Source organism: Anomaloglossus baeobatrachus, chromosome 2 (genome assembly GCF_048569485.1).
Source record: "Anomaloglossus baeobatrachus isolate aAnoBae1 chromosome 2, aAnoBae1.hap1, whole genome shotgun sequence".
NCBI lineage: Eukaryota > Metazoa > Chordata > Amphibia > Anura > Aromobatidae > Anomaloglossus > Anomaloglossus baeobatrachus.
Genome location: NC_134354.1, coordinates 438,792,048 through 438,815,326, shown reverse-complemented (window position 1 = coordinate 438,815,326; position 23,279 = coordinate 438,792,048). Strand labels below are relative to the sequence as shown.

The following is a 23,279-nucleotide window of genomic DNA, read 5'->3' as shown; positions in this document are numbered from 1 at the left end:
AAATGCAGAATTGGTAAACCGGTTAATGGAGGCACTAATGTTACCAGTCCAGGTTGGCATCATTAAGGTGAAAGCACACACAAAAGGTGACTCACTGGAGGTAGCGGGCAATAGAAGGGCGGATGCAGCTGCGAAAGCAGCGGCAAAGAGGCCTAGGGATCAGAGGATAGTGGCAGGGAGCCAGCAAGTCCCAGCCACAGTGAGTCTGGATGTCCTGAAATCCCTCCAGCATCAGGCTGCCCAAACAGAGAAGGAACACTGGGGAAAATGGGAGCTGGGCTGAACTCGAATGGAGTATGGGAAAGTAAGGATAGGTTGTGTTTACCAAGGTCCCTGTTCCCTATGATGGCACAAGCAACACATGGCCCCACTCACGCCTCAAAAAGTCACATGTGTAACCAGGTGAATGCCTTCTGGATCGCTCCTGGCTTCAGTTACGTAGCCTCCAAACACGTACAATCCTGCATTATCTGCGCACAACACAACCCAGGTAAAACAGTAAAAGTCCCTAAGAAAGCAACACCCAAACCGCTCTATCCGTGTCAACGACTGCAAATAGACTACATACAACTACCCAAGGTAGGAGTGTATGAATACGTCCTGGTATGTGTAGATCTCTTCTCAGGATGGGTTGAGGCCTATCCAGTAAAATGTGCAAATGATAAAACAACTGCAGAAAAACTGATGGAGGAACTAGTCTGTCGGTATGGCATCCCAGAAGCCATAGAAAGTGACAGGGGTACACACTTCACTGGAGAAATAATGAGGGACATTATGCAGGCCCTGGGAATAGAGCAGGCGTCCATACCCCTTATCATCCACAGAGCAGTGGAAAAGTAGAGAGATTAAACGGGACACTTAAACTAAAAATTCAAAAGGCCATGGCAGAGACAGGAAAGAATTGGGTAGAGTGCTTATCCCTGGCACTCTTTTCAGTCAGACACACTCCATATAGAAAGACAGGCTTGTCTCCTTTTGAAGTCCTGTTTGGTAGTGCCCCAAAAACAGGTCTCTACTTTCCACAAGTGTTACAGATGCAACACGGCACTATGACAGCCTACGTCCAGGCCTTACAGGAAAGACTTAATGTGGTGCATAAACATGTCTTTTCATCCATTCCAGATCCCAATGCAAGTGCAGATGTGCATCAGCTGAATCCAGGTGATTGGGTGGTCGTGCGCAGACACGTGAGAAGGAGCCTAGATCCACGCTTTGATGGCCCATTCCAAGTCCAGCTGACCACATCCACCTCAGTGAAACTTGAGGGAAAGCCCACCTGGATCCACGCCAGTCACTGTAAAGAGGTCACTCCACCGGCAGAATGACAGTCTTGCTAATTATCCTGCTGCGTGTAGCAGGGTTGCTGCGCCAAACAAAGACACTGAGCGAACTTTTAAATACGGACTGGGATAATAAACTCATTCGCCACCATATTTCTCTTACTGAGGACATGGAAGGAGAAAAGCCAAAAGACTGTTGGATCTGCACACACAGTCCTATTTCTTCAAAGACTATGCCATATTTAGCCTTACCTCTGGAACCACAGGAGGTGTTGATATCAGACTGTATGTACAATGAAACCTGGACTCTATGGATATTCTGGTGAAAAGATGTATTTGCCACCTTGACTATAGCTGGAAAGGTCACTAATCCCTGGTTCCAGCTAAATATCACACAGCCTAGGGGACAGTCGTGGTGGATGGAATACAATCCGGACATTGAGGGTGTAGTTACCAAAGTAAAGACTAAGATCCCTCATTCAGGCCCCATTACCTACGATGGATTATGGTTCAGTCTTCAATATAATGATGTTGCTATCTGTGGAAAGGACAATGATTGTTTCCGTGTGTTTGTGTCTATGTGTGTATCTACATACATGGTCACCAGTTTTTGTCTGTTCTCCTATTATATGTATATATGTATATATATGGATGACTCCAGCGAAGACTCCTGGTGAGGAAATACATTTTCTTTTATGAATCCAGCTAATTGGTTTAAGGGCCTAGCAGGTTGGGTTTCTGGCATTATACAGTCCTGTATGCAAATATTGTTATTCTGTCTATTGCTTTATATAGCTGTAAAAGCATTGATATATGCGTTAGCTAAACTACTGAATAATGTATGTTCTACGAGTTTCTAAGAGTTTCAGTATTGAACCCTCTGTAGTTTACTACGGACCCCAAATGGCCTCTACTGACGGGGAGTAGGTGTCCACACTGAGGGTGGATGGGTGAAGTGGTAGGAAGACCCCTCATGGGTACTAGGCCCATGAGCCAGCAGCTCCTGTTTGGACGCCTACTGACCCTGTAGTGAAGGTTATACCATTTACAAAAGGGGGAAATTGATATAGAAGGGTTAATAGTTTCTATATTTCTTCATTAAAGATATTTTATTGTTATTAGTAAGTATATCTGGTGGTAGTTCATAGTCATTATGGAGCCTTCGGAATAAGAGACATGCTCAAGGATTATTTTGTCTCTAAATGTTCTTCTTATCTTCTTCTTATCTCATATGCATGACTCTACATTTTTGCTTTGCTAAAACTTAAAGGTCATATGAGCAACTTGTAAAGTCCAGCTTAGAAGCCTTATTTGCAATATCACATTGATCTGTAAATGGTATAAATAAAGTGTACTTTGGTTAAATAAACAGAAAATTGATCATGCCCACATGGATGCAGGTCTTTTTCTCCGAGCGCTCGATCTTGATTAGGTCTGAAGAGGCCTAATTGAGAAGACCTCACTGGTGATCCCATAAGCTGACTTGTGACAAAACAGAACAGCTACAACAATATGAAATAAAAAGAAAAAACAGAGGTGCTCAAATAGGTGACCCTGCAATGCTCAAATACCGCAGAGCTCTATAGAAAGGCTCATCTGGTATGTGTGCTATTGGGCACTACGCTGGAATAGGGATGAGGTCCTGACTGCCACTGCAATTGCAGAACCCAGCAGGGGGGCAATTTCTAAAATGGGACGGAGAAAATTGCTATTTAGAGGGGGACTGTCAGAGAACCAAGGGAGTAAAGTGTATCAGAGTTTGGTTGTTTTGGCCAAAGTCTCGGAAAAGTTACTCCCTTGGTTCTCTGACAGCGCCTGTAATAAACCACAATTTGTTCCGTCCCACGTTTCACTATTGATATAGTATTAATGAATTTATGTATATTGTTTTCATGTATATTTTGTATCACTCATTTTTTCTTTGCATTATTTCTTGATGCCTCTCCTTCTTTGTAGTAACTACATATAATATTTTTGTTGGCACTCATTTGTGTTTTGTTGTTATATTTATATACCACACTGTATTATTACCATCATTACATTTTAAGTGGTCCAATTTTTGTACCTCTTTTGTCCTCTTCTTACCTTTTATCTGTTACTTGATCTCTATCTGCTGTACATTTAGCCCCATGAGTGTCCTTACTCTTCTTCCTTTCTCACTTTCACTATATTTCCCATACTTGCCTACAATGTTGACAGTATCTAATATGGCCACCGCTAGGTGTGTGTGACGCACTGGCCTATAAGGTCGTCACAGGGTATTGTGCAGTCTACCCTTCTGCACAGTATCCACCCTCCTTGGTTACAGATCCTGGTCCTTTGGTGTTGCTAACAGCAGCAGCAGTGGAGAGTGAAAGGAGAGGAGGTGGAGTGGTGGCTCTCGTGAGGAGAGGCCACGGAGAAAAGCTCCTGTGTACTAGGTGGCAGACGTTGGTTTGGGCCTGGTAGGAGCTGGAACCCGGTCGCAGGGGACAGTGTCAAGGGGCACGGACTGCCGAGGAGGGCGGCCAGCGGCCTTGATCTATCACCGGGCAGTGGCCAGGGCATGACGGGGTACGTGGAATCTAGGCCGGAAAGTAGCTTCACGCGTTTCGGTAATTTACCCGACGGGGGTGAAGACTTCAAGTGTCATCCCCAACCCGCTCCAAAATCGGGGTACTAGCGCACCGATGGGATAGGACTTTCCCAATACAGTCCAAAGAAATCCTACGCGTGAATCCTGAGAACAAACTCACTCCGTTAGCCATACAGGTGAGCGGGACCCGAAGAGTTTTATACCCACGGGTCCAACAGAGACAGAGGTGCCAAGAGGTGCCAGGCTAATAGCAACACCAAGGGCACGGACCCAAGCGGGCTCCCCAACCGCAGCGGTGGTCCCTTACATTACCACGCACCATGGGTGGCGTCACGGACATTCTCATCCCCCCCTGTACATAGTCCCCCTCTTATCGAGTGGTCGCACGACCCCCGGGTCTGGAGGCCCCTCGAGCCACCGCGGATCCGGATCCGAGCAGCCCGGCTGCTGGCACGGGGGCGGCACACCTTGAAAAACTTGGCGTCATGAACAGCATACGAACAGGACCCACTTACCTGGGTGACGTGCACCTTGAAAGCCGGAAAACCGCGAGTCAAGATTCTGTTTCCGGGGCGTGGCCTGCACGCTGATGGCACTGGTCACCTAGAAGCTGAGCTCCAGCCACAGTGACTCAGAAACAGCTCAGAACAGCTCACCAGAGACTCCAAATTCTCCCTGCATGGTGGGTAATCACAGAGATAACCCCCTGGAGCTAGATATGACAAAGGGAAAGTCCCAAAAGAGGCCTTTTCCAGCAAAAGTGACAGATTTCTTTATCAGTGCTGGAAGAGATAAGATGGCTGCTTCCTCCTCCACTGTTTCAACACGCTCATCCAGGAGGGGCTCCACGGCTGCTACAGACTTTGACACTGATAATGCTGACATTCCACTTACCAAGCACACAATGCAGAAGCTTCTCAGTGCCCTCCGGGCCTCACTGCAAGAGGACTGGAAAGGCATGGTAGCTGAGCTGCGTGCAGATATTACAGCCATAGGAGCCCGCACCTCCCACAATGAAACAAAGATGGAGGAGCTCACAAGATCCCATAACAGCCTCATAGAGGCCAATGCAGATCTGGAAGAGCAAGTACAGGGTCTGCAAACTAAAATCCTGGATCTGGAGGACCGATCTCGCCGAAACAATATAAGAATAAGAGGGATTCCAGAGGTTATACCAGACGGAGGATTGCAGAGCTTCTTGGTATCCTTGCTGCAGGAGGCCTTGCCAGATCTGGGCCCAAATGATTTCATAATAGACAGGATTCACAGAGTCCCAAAACCAAAATTTCTTAACGCTGAGGCCCCTCGGGATACCTTAGCTCGCCTGCATTTCTACAAAACCAAGGAGGCCCTGCTACAAGCTCTGAGGAAGAAGCCATCCCTGCCTGAGAAATTCCGCCTTATATCCATTTTTCCTGATCTGTCGGCTGGAACTCTGGCAAAACGGAGAGAATTTGCTCCTTACACCAAGATCTTAAGAGATGAAGCTACCGCTTACAGATGGGGCTTCCCTGTCAAAATCCTGATCACCCGGACAGGGAACACCCACATGTGTCACTCGCCAAACCAGCTGGCTAGGCTCCTCTCTTCATGGAACTTGATGAATCTCCCAGACAGATCTCCGAGAGCCGCAGGGCCATCCCGCAGGGAGAAAATTAAAGGGGTGGTTCACCCATATTTTTTATTGTCTAGATCGATATTATATTGAGAAACTATGTTTCTCTCAAATACCTTATGTTGTCAATAGTGCCTGTGAGAGGCGCTATTGCAGACCGCTGCTCCCCGTCCAGTGACGTACCCGTCCAATGCTGCCACGTCACATCCGTGCAGCCGGCTACAGTCTTCCAGACTCTGAGCTGTGAGCGGTGTTTCACTGCTGTCACAGCCCATTTGCTCCCCCCTCCCTCCTCCCTCCTAGCACAGCACGGCGCGTCTCCTGCTCCCCCCTCCCTCCTCCTTCCTCCCTCCTCCCTCCTAGCACGGCACATCTCCTGTTCCCCCCTCCCTCCTCCCTCCTCGCAGAACGCTGCAAGCAAGAGACGTGCTGTGAGGAAGGAGGAGTAGGAGCAGGGAGAAGATGGGCTCAGAACGCAGCCGGCCGCACGGATGTGACGTGGCAGCATTGGACGGGTACGTCACTGGATGGGGAGCAGCGGTCTGCAATAGCGCCTCTCACAGGCACTATTGACAACACAAGGTATTTGAGAGAAACATTGTTTCTCAATATAATAATGATCTAGACAATAAAAAATATGGGTGAACCACCCCTTTAATGAAGAGTGGTCCGTAGCGTGAGTTATCTAATATTCCGAGTCGTGGTTGTGACTTAGTTATTTTTCTTGAAGGCCCTCTGGATATGGTTCATCCAGGTCCTTCTGGCCCCCAGGGCGGCAATCTCCTATCATGCCGCTGGTCCTTTTTTGGACTTTTTTTTTCCTTTTGGACAGATGTTGGTTATGTGTGTTATGTTCTACCTAACCTTCCTTTCCCTCCTTGCAGTCTTAGCCAAGAGACTCTAATTCTAGCATAATGGTGTTAAACTGTATGTCTATAAATGTAAAAGGTCTAAATTCGCCAGCTAAGAGGTCTATGTTCTGGCGGGAAGTGTCAAGATCAAAATGTGATGTGATTTGCGGACAGGAATCACATCTTCTCCAAAATGACACGTATCGGCTGAATAATCCTAAATTCCCATTTATTATGCATGCATGCATGTAAAAAAAAAAAGGCGGGTGTATTTATTTGTGTAAAAAATACTGTCTCTTTCACTATGCTAGCCCAGCACTCAGATCCTGACGGCAGATATGCTATTCTAAATTGCTCCATAAATGGGTCCAGGTATACTATTGCATCTGTATATGCCCCCAATACAGGCCAGATCTGTTTCTTGCGCAAATTCCTGATTAAACTCTCAGCAGTCACGGGAGGTAAGCAAATAATTTGCGGAGACTACAATATGTTAATGTCAAGCTCCTTGGACAGTTCGAATGCTGCTGTACAGAGGAAAGAGATGAGAGTAGTGGTTTCAGAATGGCACCTTCATGATATATGGAGATACCATCATGCAAATGAAAGAGACTACACATACTTCTCACCTCGGTTCCTCTCCTACAGCCGATTGGACTATTTTCTGGTAGATAGTACACTTATTACAGACTGTTTAGATTCTAAAATTGGTATAATATCATGGTCGGATCATGCCCCCATTTATTTGACTATTCGAGAGCAAGATCGCTCGCCTATATTTGACCGGTGGCGAATGAATGATTCCCTTCTAGCTTCCAAACAAGTAGCTGAGGAACTAAGATCTGACCTCAACGAATTTTTCAAATTTAACGATAATAATGAAGTAAAAGAGGAGTCATTGTGGTCCTCTCACAAAGCTTATATTAGGGGGTCATTCATAAAAATCGCCACTAGGGAAAAAAAAGACATCAGGCAGCTTCCAAAGCTATCCTAAACCAAATCAGTTAACTTGACTCGCTTAATAAATCCTCCCCAAGTCCCTCTGTTTCGAACGATCTCAGAAAACTAAGACTACAGCTCCGCCAATTGCTCTTGGTGGACTATGAGAAAAATTTGAGAGCTTTTAAGTTAAAATTTTATGCCATGGGTGACAGGGCAGGAGCCTTATTAGCCAGGAGAGTCAAAAAAAGAGAGGTACAAAACAAAATAGAGTTCCTTATATCAGGCCCTCATTCAAAAATTCGCAACTCAACAGAAATCGCCAATGCATTTGCTGACTTTTACCAATCACTATACAACCTTAAAGATGACCCCACCGCCCCAAAGCCCTCCCAAGACACAATTAGTTTCTTTTTAAATAGCATTAACCTCCCCCGGTTATCCACAGATCAGCTAAAATTGCTCAATGTGCCCTTCTCTATACAAGAAGTTCGCCAGGCAATTAATTCGGCAAAAAGAAACTCAGCTCCTGGCCCAGACGGGCTCACTAACACATATTATAAACAATTCACTAACATTCTGTCCCCATTTATCCTGAGAATCTTCTCCTCTTGGCAAGAATCAGCAGCTATCTCACCAAGTAATCTTGAAGCCATAATAACTACCTTACCTAAACCGGGAAAACCCCCAGTAACCCCCGGAAACTTTAGGCCCATATCCCTTTTGAATTGCGATGTAAAATTGTATGCAAAAGTTATTTCGGCCAGGATTCATAAAATTCTCCCGAAACTAATTGCTCCAGATCAGGTGGGGTTTGTGGCGGGCAGACAGGCGAAGGATGGAACAAGAAGGATGCTGGACCTGATCGCGCTAGTTGAGAAAAGGAAAACCCCCAGTGTGCTCCTGTCCTTAGATGCAGAAAAAGCATTCGACAGGGTGCACTGGGGTTACCTGAAATCGGTACTAGATAAGTTTGGATTTGAAGGCCCTATTTTATCTGCTATAATGACGCTTTATTCTAGTCCCAATGCTAAGATATTGGCATCCGGGTTTATGTCTCGGAGCTTTGAAATCACTAATGGGACACGTCAAGAATGCCCCCTCTCCCCTATTATTTATGCACTTGCCATTGAACCCTTGGCCCAGGCCATCCGTGAGTGTCCGCAGAGTTCGGGAGTGAAAGCGGGCAAGATGGATCATGTGATCAGCTTATATGCAGATGATGTCATCCTATCGTGTACCAATGTGGTGGTGTCCCTGAAGCATATAATGGAGATTTTGACCTCTTTTTCACAAATCTCGTATTACAAACTAAACGTTAATAAATCCCTCATTTTTCCGCTTTTCCTGCCTCCCGCTACCAAAACCACCTTATCTCAGTTATACCCCTTTAAGTGGGAAGAGGATGGCATCCCTTACCTGGGTATTATACTGGCCCCACTTAAAACCATAATTCAAAAAAATATGATAGCTCAACATAATTCACTAGAAAATGAACTTGCCCGCCTCACTCTGCTTCCCCTGTCCTGGATGGCAAGAATGCAGACTTTCAAAATGATATGTCTCCCAAAAATCATCTACCTCCTGAGATGCCTCCCCTTGGCAATCCCACACCGCTATCTATCTAAAATCCATTCACTAATGGGAAAATTCATTTGGGCTGGGAAAAAAACAAGAATAGCCCTGCGCTGTATGCATGGACCATTGAATGGCGGAGGCATGGGTATCCCAAACATTCTAACATATCATAGAGCTGCCATTTTGGAGGCGGCCCGTGACTGGTGGAAAAACGAACTAGACCAGAGATGGTTGCAGATCGAACATTCCTCAATCAATTGTCACACCCCTAAACAGTTCATTGAATCATTAATTCTAGCCCCCTCTTCCCATGGTGATCTTCTTCCCACAACAGCAACACTGAAGAAAAATTGGAGCGAGTGGAGTGGAACAGTGTCACAAGCTTTAAGACCAAATATCCCCCTGAGAGCGCTTGAATCCTTCATCCCAAATTTAAACCTTACCTCTTGGGTAAAAAAAGAGCCTGTGGTGTTAGCGGACCTATATAAAGATGGAGTTCTACTTCCTTACTCAGAGATGTGTGAGAAATTCAATCTTCCTCGGCACAGCTTGTTCCAATTTTTTCAGTTGCGCCACTTTCTCATAAACGCTCCAACCTTCTCCAACCCTCTAGTAGCTGACCCCATATCAATAAAAAACTTCTTTCAAAATAGTAAAATGAAGGGCCTCTCATTCGTGTATAAATTACTAAATGGCCCGCTAGATGATAAACAACTCCCCTACATGCTTAAATGGGAGAAGGATCTTTCCTCCCCACTCCAAACTCAGGCCTGGCACTCTGCCTCAAAGTGGATCCAAAGATTTTCCTCTTGCCTTAACCATATTGAACAACTAAAAAAAATCCACCTGAGATGGTATAATTTCCCCACCAAATTAGCAACCTTTTCTCCAAATATGTCCCCACTGTGCTGGAGGGGCTGCAACCACAGAGGTACTTTAAGTCATATGTGGTGGTTCTGCCCGAGGACCTTTGAATTTTGGAATTTAGTTTTTGAAATGATCCGGGAGGTCACTGGTCTCCAGATCCCCCCGTCCCCAGCCCTCGCCGTTCTACATATGGGTATAGACACAATTCCTGACCCCTTTAAAACCATTATCTCCCATTTCCTTATTGCAGGTAGGCATTGTATAGCTTACAGGTGGAAGTCCCCGCTGTCCCCAACTAGGACAGAGCTAGCAGACAGGCTGAATCTACAGTGGGTATATGAAACGAGTTTAGCTTCTAGTCTGAAAAAGAAAGAGGCAGTGCTGGAACAATGGGCCCCCTGGGCGACTTCTCCATATGCCGCGGCTCTCCCGCAACCTTCTAATAACCCACAGTCACCAGGCTCCTCTGAACCCTGAAGTAACTTAGAGATGGCCCCTTGAGACAGATAACCCCAGGGAAAATGCTAGACTCAGTAAGGTAATTTATCTATATGGCTGCTCACCCCCCCCCCCCTTCCCCCTATGTTTTTCCTTAGTTATTCCCAGTTTGTACTGTAGGGGTATTTAATGTCCCACAATGATATGTTGATATACCCTATATGTACTCTGTTTTTGTATTGTTACCTGTATGTGGTTTGACATTGTCAAATTTCTTTGTTATATGCTGGAAATTTAATAAAACCTTTATGATTAAAAAAAAGATTCTGTTTCCCGCCAATCCGCTATTTTCCGCCATTTTTTCGTGCCAAAACCCCATCTTCTCCAAGAAAGCGCGCAAAGATTAGGCCCCGCCCCTAGTCTTCCTAGTGAGGCTGTAACCGGAAGTTTCCAGAGGGCCACGGTCAGCGAGAGAGTGCTGCGAAAAGACCGAGGGGGCGGGCCAGAATGTGTTACTAGTGGAAGTGAAGCAGGGATACCAGGACTCTGTCACAATGTTCCTGGAAGACGTAGTGTCAAGATGGCAGAGAAGTGCAGATGTTCAGCAGAGAAACCCAGAGCAGCTCCGCGGATGGTGACGCGGAGGATGGCCGCGGCAGTGTGAGCAAGTGGAACCGAAGTTCCACGAGAGGAGCGGGTAAGCGGTTACCCAGTCCCAGATGATCTCCCTGATCCAGCCGATGCGGCTGTGGGATCTGAGCCGCCTCCGCTCCAAGCAAGCGCACAGACGCCGTCACCTCCACCCTCCGCTGCGACTGGCTCCGAGGCGCTGCCCACATCACCGGTAGCGGAGCTCGCACCTTTTGAAACGGATGACCAGTCTGAAGTATCTGACCAAATTGACCCGGTTACCGTGGACTCGGAACCGGAGGCGATAGAAGAAGGAGATTCGGGTTCCAGTACCCCTGAAGCTGAGTGGGTGCCGCGCTTTGAAGGAAATGGCCGCAGGATGATCCTGTCGTTACGGGCACAGTTGGCATTAGAGATCATTGAAATGGAAGCAGAGTCCACTTCAGATGAGGAGATCTCTGTGGATGCGATGGAGGTGGTGCCTATATGCTGTCGCTGTGGGTTGCCAGGGCACTTTGCAAGAGTGTGCCCAGGAGGTAACCAGCATTAGAAAGGGGACCGGAACCTGCCAGTTTTACAAACTTTTAATTAGGTTGCGCTCTCCTTGTTGAACCTTTCTCCCAATCTTTGTTCCAGGGAAAAGGCCATCAGGGCCTTGAGAGGTGCTGTGCTGGTAGTCGGCACCAGAGGCCCCGGTGGGGGTCGGCGCAAGGGGCAACAGCTACCAGGTTGCTCAAGGTTTTTTACAGAGAGAGTGAGAGAGAGAGTGTTAAAAATATACAGTACCAGCAGTTGTGATGCCATAGAATGTTATTTTCCATAGTTTATTATTTTTCATATAGAAAAAGTTAGTGAATAAGTACCTAATCAACCAGTTTTAATGAAACGAGTGAAAGTTACTAGATTTGCTAGAAGATTGTCAAAATGTGTACACCCGGTACATGGACTCCGTTCAAGTTTTTATATACATAGGTAAAAATGGACCACGGTCACAAGACTGGCGTGACTAACACAAACTTGTGTCTTGTATAATAGCTGCACCTCCTGTGCCAACCAAAGTCATCTAAAATACAACACTCGGGACCTTAACCCGGTCACGGACCCACCTTAGGTTTCCAGGGGGAACAGGTTGTTTGGGTGGCAGGTTATGGGATCCGGGACGTTGGGACTGGACTGTCGCAGGAAGGGGCTGCAACGGAGTAGGTTGAGCCTCCCTTACCATGGAAACCGGTAGCGTCCCACCGTTGGGCGACGAACTCTTAGCATAATAGAATTTTAACTTATGTTCCCTTTTTCCACAGTTAAGCAAAACAAAAATAAACCTCTGGCGTCCTGTAGCTCGTGGGCGAGCTACGTTTAACCAAGGGGGAATGTGACACCCTGGCCTATCAGGTCGTCACAGGGTATTGTGCAATCTGCCCTTTTGCACAGTATCCACCCTCCTTGGTTACGGATCCTGGTCCTTTGGTGTTGCTAACAGCTTAGCCAATCAAAATCCTAGGAACACTTCCCCTTTAACCTACCAGACACGCCATTGGGGGCCTGAAGGGAATAGGGCTGCCCACTTGGGGGGTTGGTGAGGAGAAAGTGAGGAAAGTGACAGTTGAGCAGTTGGAGTTGAGCAGTGGAGAGTGAAAGGAAAGGAGGTGGAGTGGTGGTTCTCGTGAGGAGAGGCCACGGAGAAAACCTTCTGTGTACTAGGTGGCAGGCGTTGTTCTGGGCCTGGTAGGAGCTGGAATCCGGTCGCAGGGGACAGTGTCAAGGGGCACGGACTGCCAAGGAGGGCGGCCGGCGGCCTTGAGCTATCACCGGGCAGGGGCCAGGGCATGACGGGGTACGTGGACCCTAAGTCGGAAAGTAGCTTTACGCGTTCCGGTAATTTACCCGACGGGGGTGAAGACTTCAAGTGTCATCCCCAACCCGCTCCAAAATCGGGGTACTAGACACCGATGGGATAGGACTTTCCCAATACAGTCCAAAGAAATCCTACGCGTGAACCCTGAGAGCAAGCTCACTCCGTTAGCCATACGGGTGAGCGGGACCCGAAGTGTTTTATACCCACAGGTCCAACAGAGACAGAGGTGCCAAGGACAGGGCCACAGGCTAACAGCAACACCAAGGGCATGGACCCAAGCGGGCTCCCCAACCGCAGTGGGGGTTCCTCACATTACTATGCACTGTGGGTGACGTCACGAACATTCTCATCCCCCCTGTACATAGTCCCCCTCTTATCGAGTGGCCGCACGACCCTCGAGTCCGGAGAACCCTCGAGGCACCGCGGATCTGGATCCGAGCAGCCCGGCTGCTGGCACGGGGGTGGCAAATGTGCATACACGCTAGAGCCTTTATCAGCTCTTGTCTCCTAAGGCATCCACAGGAGCAGTACGGGTCTCTTTAACATCATAGGAGTTTATTCATTTGACCCACACTGTCACTGGGATGGCCGGAAGCATGGGCGGACATATCACTGGTGCAACCTGTACAGCTGCACAGTGCCCCAAGGGGTAAAGGAGCACATTTCTACATACAAAGCAGGTGGAACTGTACCTTCTGATGAGCTCTTGGGCTACAAAGGGGCTATATATTCTTCTTGCACAGGGGCCTTATTTTGTCTGTGTCAGCCAGTGGCCAGAAATGACGTGACCATGGCTAAAGTCCCACGCTCCATGTGCCTGCACATTGCGCTATTGATTATACCTATAAAGCTTGCTACCCAACAGACATCTACACTGTCCCTGAGGAAGCAAAAGTGCGTCGTGGCTCTGGGCACGTTGACAATGAGCATTCAAAAGCACCTTTAAGATTTGTTGTACATTTATATTTTGTTGGTTTGTTCTTCATAATAAACTTTGATTTGAAAGAAGAGCACCTAATGGGTAAGCACTAATCACTTTAGTGGATGCTTGTAATGCTCGCCGCTGGAGATGGTAAAGCGGCGAGCAGAAGTGGACCTACTGGACAACAGTGGGACCTCAGGCTTACCATTTAGTGGGAAGAGCTTGACTAAGCACCCACCATGAGGCAGACGCCAGGTACCACTCCCAGGGCACAGACTGGAACTGTGGCAATTGAGCACCAGGGCAGAGACGGACACAGGTGCCGACAGGCAGAGTCTCTAGTGTAGACTAGTGTAGACACGGACCACCAGAATGACTAGACAAATAGCACGACCAGGACGAGTCACTAGTAAAGCTGGAACCACCGGGGTAGCTGAGACAGAAGGCATGACCAGGGTGGACGGACACAGTCACTAGTAAAGCTGGGACCACTGGGATAGCTGAGACAGAAGGCACGGCTGGGGTGGAGGAACACAGTCACTAGTAAAGATGGGACCACCGGGGTAGCTGAGACAGAAGGCACGGCCAGGGTGGACAGACACAGTCACTAGTAAAGCTGAGACCACCGAGGTAGCTGAGGCAGACTTCACGGCCGGGTTGAATGGACACAGTCATTAGTAAATTGCATCATATGTTTCTATATGCTGACCTTTCCATAGAGAAGGACCACACCATATGTAATTCAATAATTACCGTACTTTCCAGAAGGAAAACAAAGGTGCTCAAGTCAAATTAGTAAAAACTTTATTTATTGAAAATTTGTTAAAAATAAATTTGATACATTAATATTTAAGCAGGGGTCTAGTTGAGACACCAGGGCTATCCAATGCCCACAATTATAACAATGGATAGCAATACAGTTACAATTTGGACTTACATTTCCAACCAACAATAATATACCCTTTGTAAATGCAGAATGAACAACGATATAATAAAATTAAGGAATACAGTGGGTATGGAAAGTATTCAGACCCCTTTAAATTTTTCACTCTGTTTCATTGCAGCCATTTAGTAAATTCAAAAAAGTTCATTTTTTCCTCATTAATGTACACTCTGCACCCCATCTTGCCAGAAAAAAAACAGAAATGTAGACATTTTTGTAAATTTATTAAACAAGAAAAACTGAAATATCACATGGTCATAAGTATTCAGACACTTTGCTCAGATACTCATATTTAAGTCACATGCTGTCCATTTCCTTGTGATCCTCCTTGAGATGGTTCTACTCCTTCATTGTAGTCCAACTGTGTTTAATTAAACGGATAGGACTTGATTTGGAAAGGCACACACCTGTCTATATAAGACTTCACAGCTCACAGTGCATTTGAGACCAAATGAGAATCATGAGGTCAAAGGAACTGCCAAGGAGCTCAGAGACAGAATTCTGGCAAGGCACAGATGTGGCCAAGGTTATAAAAGAATTTCTGCAGTACTCAAGGTTCCTAAGACCACAGTGGCCTCCATAATCCTTAAATGGAAGAAGTTTGGGACCACCAGAACTCTTCCTAGACCTGGCCGTCCAGACAAACTGAGTAATCGTGGGAGAAAAGCCTTGGTGAGAAAGGTAAAGAAGAACCCCAATATCACTGTGGCTGAGCTCCAGAGATGTAGTAGGGAGATGGGAGAAAGTTCCACAAAGTTAACACTCACTGCAGCCCTCCACCTGTCGGGCCTTTATGGCAGAGTGACCCGACGGAAGCCTCTCCTCAGTGCAAGACAAATGACAACCTGCATAGAGTTTGCAAAAAAACACATAAAGGACTCCCAGACTATGAGAAATAAGATTATTTGGTCTGATGAGATGAAGATAGAACTTTTTGGTGATAATTCTAAACGGTATGTGTGGAGAAAACCAGGCACTGCTCATCACCTACCCAATACAATCCCAACAGTGAAACATGGTGGTGGCAGCATCATGCGATGGGGGTCTTTTTCAGCTACAGGGACAGGACGACTGGTTGTAATTTAAGGAAAGATGAATGCGGCCAAGTACAGAGATATCCTGGAAGAAAACCTCTTCCAGAGTGCTCTGGACCTCAGACTTGGCCGAAGGTTCACCTTCCAACAAGACAATGACCCTAAGCACACAGCTAAAATAACAAAGGAGTGGCTTCAGAACAACTCTGTGACCATTCTTGACTGACCCAGCCAGAGCCCTGACCTAAACCCAATTGAGCATCTTTGGAGAGACCTGAAAATGACTGTCCACCAACATTCACCATCCAACCTGATGGAAGTGGAGAGGATCTGCAAGGAATAATGGCAGAGAAACCCCAAATCCAGGTGTGAAAAACTTATTGCATCATTCCCAAGAAGACTCATGGCTGTACTAGCTAAAAAGGTGCTTCAACTCAATACTGAGCAAAGGGTCTGAATACCTATGACTGTGAGATATTTCAGTTTTTCTTGTTTAATAAATTTGCAAAAATGTCTACATTTTTGTTTTTTCTGTCAAGATGGGGTGCAGAGTGTACATTAATGAGGAAAAAAAATGAACTTTGTTGAGTTTACTAAATGGCTGCAATGAAACAGAGTGAAAAATTTAAAGGGGTCTGAATACTTTCTGTACCCACTGTATAACTGACATTACATCAAAAATAATTTCCCAATTTTTGTAAGGTACACAACCTAGTCATATGATGTCTAAGTAGAGCTAATTAATAAAAAGCTGTAGCCATTATATAAACATATATTACCCTATGTGTGTAGTAGTTGGTTTAGTATCAATAATTGTTTGTTCTAGGGTAACTAATTGCTGGCTGCTAATATGTTTAAAGTTAAAAACAATAAGGCTGTGTGTGCACCGTGCGTACTGCCGTGACAAATATTCTGCAGCGATTTGGCAGTGCATGTGCGCTTCAAATCGCTGCAGAAACACCGCGTAATGGATGCAGTGTGTCTGCAGTATAGATGCCGATTTAATGCACTCGGAATGCTGCCTCTCCCATAGACAGAGTGGGAGCAGCATCCAAAGCGCACCAAATAAGTGACATGTTGCTTTTTTGAGTGCAGCGATTTGGAAATTTCAAAATTTCAGCATCCAAATCGCTGTGCTCTCAAACGCAATGTGTGGATGGATTATGCACAATCTTCATAGATTGTGCAGGGGACGCAGGACGCATGCGTTTACGCTGCAGTGTAATACGCAGCGTAAACGCATGAAATTAAGCAACGTGCGCACATAGCCTTACAGCCACATGAGGTGTGACTACCTATAAAATATCCAATTAGTGAGAATAGTAGCCTTGATGAAGTTGGCCAGTAATCTCTGTAGTGCTAACTTGTGGTGGTAGTAATGAAACCTAGATATACAATGTCCAATTAGTAACAATAGTAGCCATAATAAGGCTGGCCAGTAATCCCTGTAATGCTAATCTGTAGTGTTAGTAATGGAGCCTAGATGTCCTTGTCACAGTCACTAGTAAAGCTAGGACCACCGAGGTAGCTGAAGAGGAAGGCACGGCTAGGAGGAATGGACACCAGGGTACAGACGGGACCGGGAGACAGGCAAGGACACAGTACACTGTTACAGAAAACACAGCGGACAAGGGGACCTGACAACTAGCTGACTAGGGAACAAACCACTAACTAACTAAACATGTTGATCAGGCACCTCCCCTAGTGGGAGAGTGCCTTAAGTACCCAGTGCCTCTCTGCAATAGGTTGAGAGGCATTTCAAGGAAATGGCGCACTGGCCCTTTAAGAGAAGGGCAGCGTTGTGCGTGCACACCCTAGGAGCATTCCTGGAGGACCTGTGTAGCGCGCACAGGCCCTGGAAGGGGGAAGCAATGAACACCCACGTGGAGAACTGCGGGAAAGTCGGATAGCGTGATGCGGACTAACCGAGGTGGTGAGCGGGTGGGCGTTCCTGCAGGGAGGGAAGCGAGGGATGCCAGGGCTACAATGCTGCTGCTACTAAGGTTGCTTTCACATCAGCGATATTTTAACTGCGGCATGAATGGATTTTTTGCCGCAAAACCGGATCCTTTACAAATGCATTGTCAGTTCAATTCATTTCCAATGGAATCGCGGTAATATGCGGTCACATGCGCTTGCGTGAGTCATATACTCGATCCACTGTTTTGCGGTATTTTATCTTTTTTCAAAACCGCTACTTGTAGTATCTGTGGATGCTTACTTTTGTTTGCTATTTTGCACACTTAGGCCGCTTTCACACATCCGGCTTTTCGCCGGTTTGACGGATTCGGCGCACGCCAGTACAGTGTATACAGTACACTGGCAGCGCAACAAGTGCCGGTCACCTGCTGTCATGCGACAGGAGCTTGTGACACTGGAAGTTGCGGCGCTGCCACTGTACTGTATCATATTGTACTGGCGTGCGCCGCATACGTCAAACCGGCGAAAAGCCGGATGCGTGAAAGCGGCCTTACTCAGCATTATACTTACTGTTTGCTGCCTGATCTATTTATTATCTGTCTTAGTTGTTCTAGATGTGGTCACACTATTTGTATCCTCTTTCTTATTACTTTAATACGCTATGTCCTATTTTATAATGATTTTTCAATAAAACTAATTTTCTATAAATACTGTAGGTTTCTTCACTCTCTTATACTTCAGGGTCATTACACTCAGTTCTTGTAGCTTTTCAATTAATTCAGGAGTTTCCCCTCTCTTTATTATGGTGTTTATACTTGATTATAAATAGAAATGTTTTGAAGATTTTGTTCCGATGCTTTTATCATATGCATATCATTAACATGTCTATCAATCTTGTGATGTTCACAACGCCATTACTTTTCCTTCATGGTATTGCAATTTTAGGGCTCATGCGCACGTTGCCGAATTTCATGCATTTACGCTGCGTATTGCACTGCAGTGTAAATGCATGTGTCCTGCGTCCCCTGCACAATCTATGAAGATTGTGCATGAGACATGTGCACGTTGCGTTTGAGAGCGCAGCGATTTAGATGCCAAAATTTTGTTCCAAATCGCTGCGTTCTAAAAAGCAACATGTCACTTCTTTCATGCGCTTTGGATACAGCCCCCGCTCTGTCTATGGGAGAGGCAGCATCCCGAGCGCATGAAATGGCTTTTTTTCTGCAGAAACACTGCATTCATGACGTGCAAATGTGCTGTCAAATCCCTGCAGAAATTTCTACAGAGACATGACGCAACGTGCGCACACAGCCTTAATGCTGAGCAGTGTATTAACTAGGCTTTTGCAATGCAGGGAGTAAGAGGCTGCAGGCAGCTCTAGATGTCAGAAACATGGGCAAAATTCAGCAGACATTTAAAGTTATGACTAAACATGTAATCTATGTACACTTAGGGCGGCTTTGCACGCTGCAACATCGCACGTGCGATGTCGGTGGGGTCAAATCGAAAGTGACGTACATCCGGCGTCACTTTCGACATCGTTGTTTGTAAATTCTAGATGATACGATTAACGAGCGCAAAAGCGTCATTATCGTATCATCGTTGCAGGCTCCGACTTTTCCATAATTATGCTGCCGCGACAGGTACGATGCTGTTCCTTGTTCCTGCGGCAGCACACATCGCTGTGTGTTACGCTGCAGGAGCGAGGAACTTCACCTTACCTGCCGCCGGCGGCTATACGGAAGGAAGGAGGTGGGGGGGATGTTTACATCCTGCTCATCTCCACCCCTCCGCCGCTATTGGCCGCCTGACGTGTGATGTCGCTATGACGCCGCACGACCCGCCCCCTTAGGAAGGAGGCGGGCCGCCGGCCAGAGCGACGGTCGCAGGGCAGGTGAGTGCATGTGAAGCTGGCGTAGCAATTATTTTCGCTACGCCAGCTATCACAAGATATCGTTCCTGCGACGGGCAGGGACTATCGCACTCGACATCGCAGCATCGGCTTGCGATGTCGCAACTTTCAAAGCCCGCCTTAGTGTTCAGAAATATTTGGACAGTGACTGAATCGGCCTGATTTGGCCTCTGCAGGCCGTCATTTTCTATTTACAATGAAACAACTGAGATGCAACTGAAGTGGAGACCTTCTGGCTTTACTAAAGGGGTTGAACAGAAATATCCTGGGAAACGTTTAGAAATTGCAACCATTTTCCTACAAAGCCGCCTCATTTCAGGGGCTAAAAAGTAATTGGGAGAAATTGACTTTCCCATAAATAAAATGTTCACCTTCAATCTCTGACAGCGAAATATAACACGCCAGTGGGGGGCCCATGATTCAACGCCCCCATAGGCAACCCGGTGAGCTGATTACAGGGTGCCGATGGGTTAATCTGATGACGCCTGTGTCTGTCATGACATACTGCCTGTGAATGTAAGCTGTGTGCCAGCATTCATAGGAAGGCAGCATTTGTGCTGTACACAGGAGGGCTGATGCACTGCTCTGTACAGCACAAGCAATCAGATGATCGCAGCTTCAAGTCCCCTAAGGGGGCCAGCAAAAACAAAAAGTGAAAAAGAAAGTTTTTAAAAACATGACAATTTAAAAAAAAACAAACAAAACACATGTTCAAATCAGCCCCCTTTTGCCCCAATGAAAATAAAACAATTTAAAAGAAATCACATATTTGGTATCACCGCATTCAGAAATGCCTAATCTATCAAAATATAATATAAATTAATCTGATATGTAAAGGACGTAACGAGAAAAAAATTCTAAATAAAAGAATTACGTTGTTTGGTCACCGCAGCATTGCATGAAAATGCAATAACAGGCGATCAAAACATCACATCTATCCAAAATGGTATAAATGAAAAACGTCAGCTCATGATGAAAAAACGAAGCCGTTACTGAGCCTCAGAACCCAAAAAACATTACAAGTCTCAGAAAATGGACAACAAAAGTGCAATTCTTTTTTTTTTTTTTTTTTACCACTTAAGTACAACAAATCTACAAAATCATACTGAACTGGGGAATCAGAATGCCAGGTTAGGTTTACCATACAGTGAACATTGCCTTTGATGAAACTTATTTACTACAGTCACATGCAATTTTGCAGGTTCTTATAACTCCCATCCATCTTGGTGTAACAAGGAGACACTGCATTTTTTATTTTTCTTTGTTATAAGCAGTGAATATTCTCATTAGCCGTATATTTACAGTCCCAAAGAAAGCATTTACTGAGAACCACTGGGAGCGGAGGTCTGTCAGTGACACCCACTGAGGTGTATATCACTGTGGATATCATTATGAAAAACCACACAATTCACCCTTTAAAGTGCAAAAGGAGAAACTTAGGCAGGCTTTACACGTTGCGACATCGCTAGCAATTGCTAGCGATGTCCAGCGCGATAGCACCCGCCCCTGTCGCACATGCGATATGTGGTGACTGCCGTAGCATATACCTGGTCGGCGACGTTGCTGTGACCGCCAAACAATCCCTCCTTCAAGGGGGAGGTGCGTTCGGCGTCACGGCGACGTCACCGCGATGTCACTAATCGGCCGGCCAATAGAAGCGGAGGGCGGGGATGAGCGGGATATAACATCCCACCTTCTCCCTTCCGCATTGCCGTCAGGACGCAGGTAAGGAGATGTTTGTCGCTCCTGCGGGTTTACACACAGCGATGTGTGGAGCTGCAGGAACGAGGAACAACATCTTACCTGCGCTCGACCTGACATTATGGAAATGAACGACGTTACACAGATCAGCGATATTGTACGCTTCTGTGCTCGTTCATCGTCGCACCTAGGATTTACATGCTGCGATGTCGCTACCGGCACCGGATGTGCGTCACTAACGACGTGATCCCGACGATATACCGGTAGAAATGTCGCAACGTGTAAAGCCCCCCCTTACACCTATAGCATGTATTGACATCCAACCAAAGAGTTTATGGACATTCAAAACTTATTGCATATTAGAAGAGTATGTCAGATAACTTGGTGAAAACGTCTGGAATGCCGGAGGACAGGAGCTGGTATTGTATCTTTTTTGGCTTAAAAATATCCCTTTTTCAAGCAAAATGGTTGAACCAGTTTTTTCCCTTATTGAATGGAAGTTTAAAGGGAATCTGTCACCAGGTTTTTGCTCCGCCATGTGAGAGCAGCATAATGTAGAGACAGAGATTCTGATTTCAGCGATGTGTCACTTACTGAGCTGCTTGCTGTTATTTTGATAAAATCAGTGTTTTCTCTGCTGCAGATCTAGCATGATCATGAATAAGCTGGACTACCTCGCAGCAGGAGAAGTAGTCCTCTAATGATAACATCACTGTAATCAGCAGTAGATTATCAAAAGTATACTAAGTAGCCCAGTAAGTGACACATTGTTGGAATCAGGGTCTCTGCCCCTATGTTATGCTGCTCTCAGATTGGGTGTTAAAAACCTGGTGACAGATTTGCTTTAAAGAACTATGTGGAAAAGTTAAATTTGCTGATGGCATTTTTTGCATGTTGCATACCAGAGAAACTGGAAATGGCATATTTGTGCGGCTGTTATAACTAGGAGGCAGTATTGGACAATCATGCCTTACATAGTCCACCCATCCGTACGCCTTGCTAGGAAGGTTTCCAATACTTACCCAGAAGACATAAATAATTGGGTTCGGCAAGCCTGGAGAACTTAGTAGCCTGGTTCAGTATGTTGTAGAGTTCTGTCTCTGTACATAATGCCAACTCAGCCATGTTTACGGGAAAACTAAAAAGAAAAAAAGGCTTCATTATCAACTGCAGCAACACAACATTAAAAAAGGTGATGTCCCACATAGAATAGGTATTACCTACCCACAGAGGGGTGGTAAGAGTCTGATCGCTGAAGGTCCCATCGCTCAGGCACTCACTATGTACTATAATGGGGCGGAGATCACACATGTACACCGCTGCTTCATTCAAGGATACATTGCCATCTCTCGCAGCCACATAGACTACTAATGTGTGGACTGTATTACAAGCACAGAAAAAATTGCTAATTTTTACAAATGATTGAAAAAAAGTGTGTGTGTGTGTGTGTGTGGGGGGGGGGGTATAAATAATTATAAAATGTACAATGGGGCTGATGCATCAACGCTTTTATCCTACGAAAGTTGCAATGCTTTGCGCAATGTAGAGTTGCAAACCATACCCTACTTTTTCAGTCCAGTTTGGATCGAGTTGCACCTATGCTCTGGAACACGCTACCAAGAGCAATCCGATAAATTCCCAACATCCACACCTTTAAGCTGGCCCTAAAAACTCATTTCTTTAGACTAGCCTATCACCTCACTGCCCTGATCTAATCTAGTCCCTTTCTGCCATTCCCAAAAAAAAAAAATTACTTCCAGTTCTTGTCCCCTGTACCTGTATAAATTCTGGCCAATGACGGGTTCATGCAGCTGGTTTTGAATCCCCTATTAAATCGATGGCTGGACCATATATGACAAGCTTTTCTCCCCCCATTCTCCTTTTGTGTCTCCCCTATTTCCTCATAGACTGTAAGCTTACAAGCAGGGCCCTCACTCCTCCTGGTATCTTAATTTTGTTATTTTGTATTGTCTCATATTGTCTGTACATGTCCCCTCTGAATTGTAAAGCGCTGCGGAATATGTTGGCGCTATAGAAATAAAATGTATTATTATTATTAGAGTCACGCAACTGTGATGAGATCTTGCGATCGCATCACAGGTACGGAGAAGAGGGAGGGAGCACTTTCTCCCCATCTCCTCCGTTGTCCGTCTCTGCGTGCACTGCAGTCGCATAACATGCAAGTGCAGTGCGATTTTACACACATGTGAGCCGAGACT

General features: G+C 46.0%; 2 protein-coding genes across 4 annotated transcripts in view; both read right to left on the bottom strand.

Annotated features, from left to right (window-relative positions):
• Positions 1 to 23,279, bottom strand: part of POR (cytochrome p450 oxidoreductase) — a 438,013-nt gene that overhangs the window by 155,807 nt on the left and 258,927 nt on the right. The gene's annotated exons all lie outside the window — the stretch shown is intronic.
• Positions 1 to 23,279, bottom strand: part of STYXL1 (serine/threonine/tyrosine interacting like 1) — a 73,612-nt gene that overhangs the window by 40,925 nt on the left and 9,408 nt on the right. For 2 of the 3 annotated variants that reach the window (XM_075336266.1, XM_075336265.1), the window contains exon 2: positions 22,083 to 22,198. In XM_075336266.1, coding sequence (XP_075192381.1) covers positions 22,083 to 22,185 — 103 coding nt within the window. In that variant the 5' untranslated portion in view covers positions 22,186 to 22,198. Of the gene's footprint in view, positions 1 to 22,082; positions 22,199 to 22,284; positions 22,402 to 23,279 lie in introns of those variants that run through there. The other variant, XM_075336264.1, reaches the window with a different exon arrangement.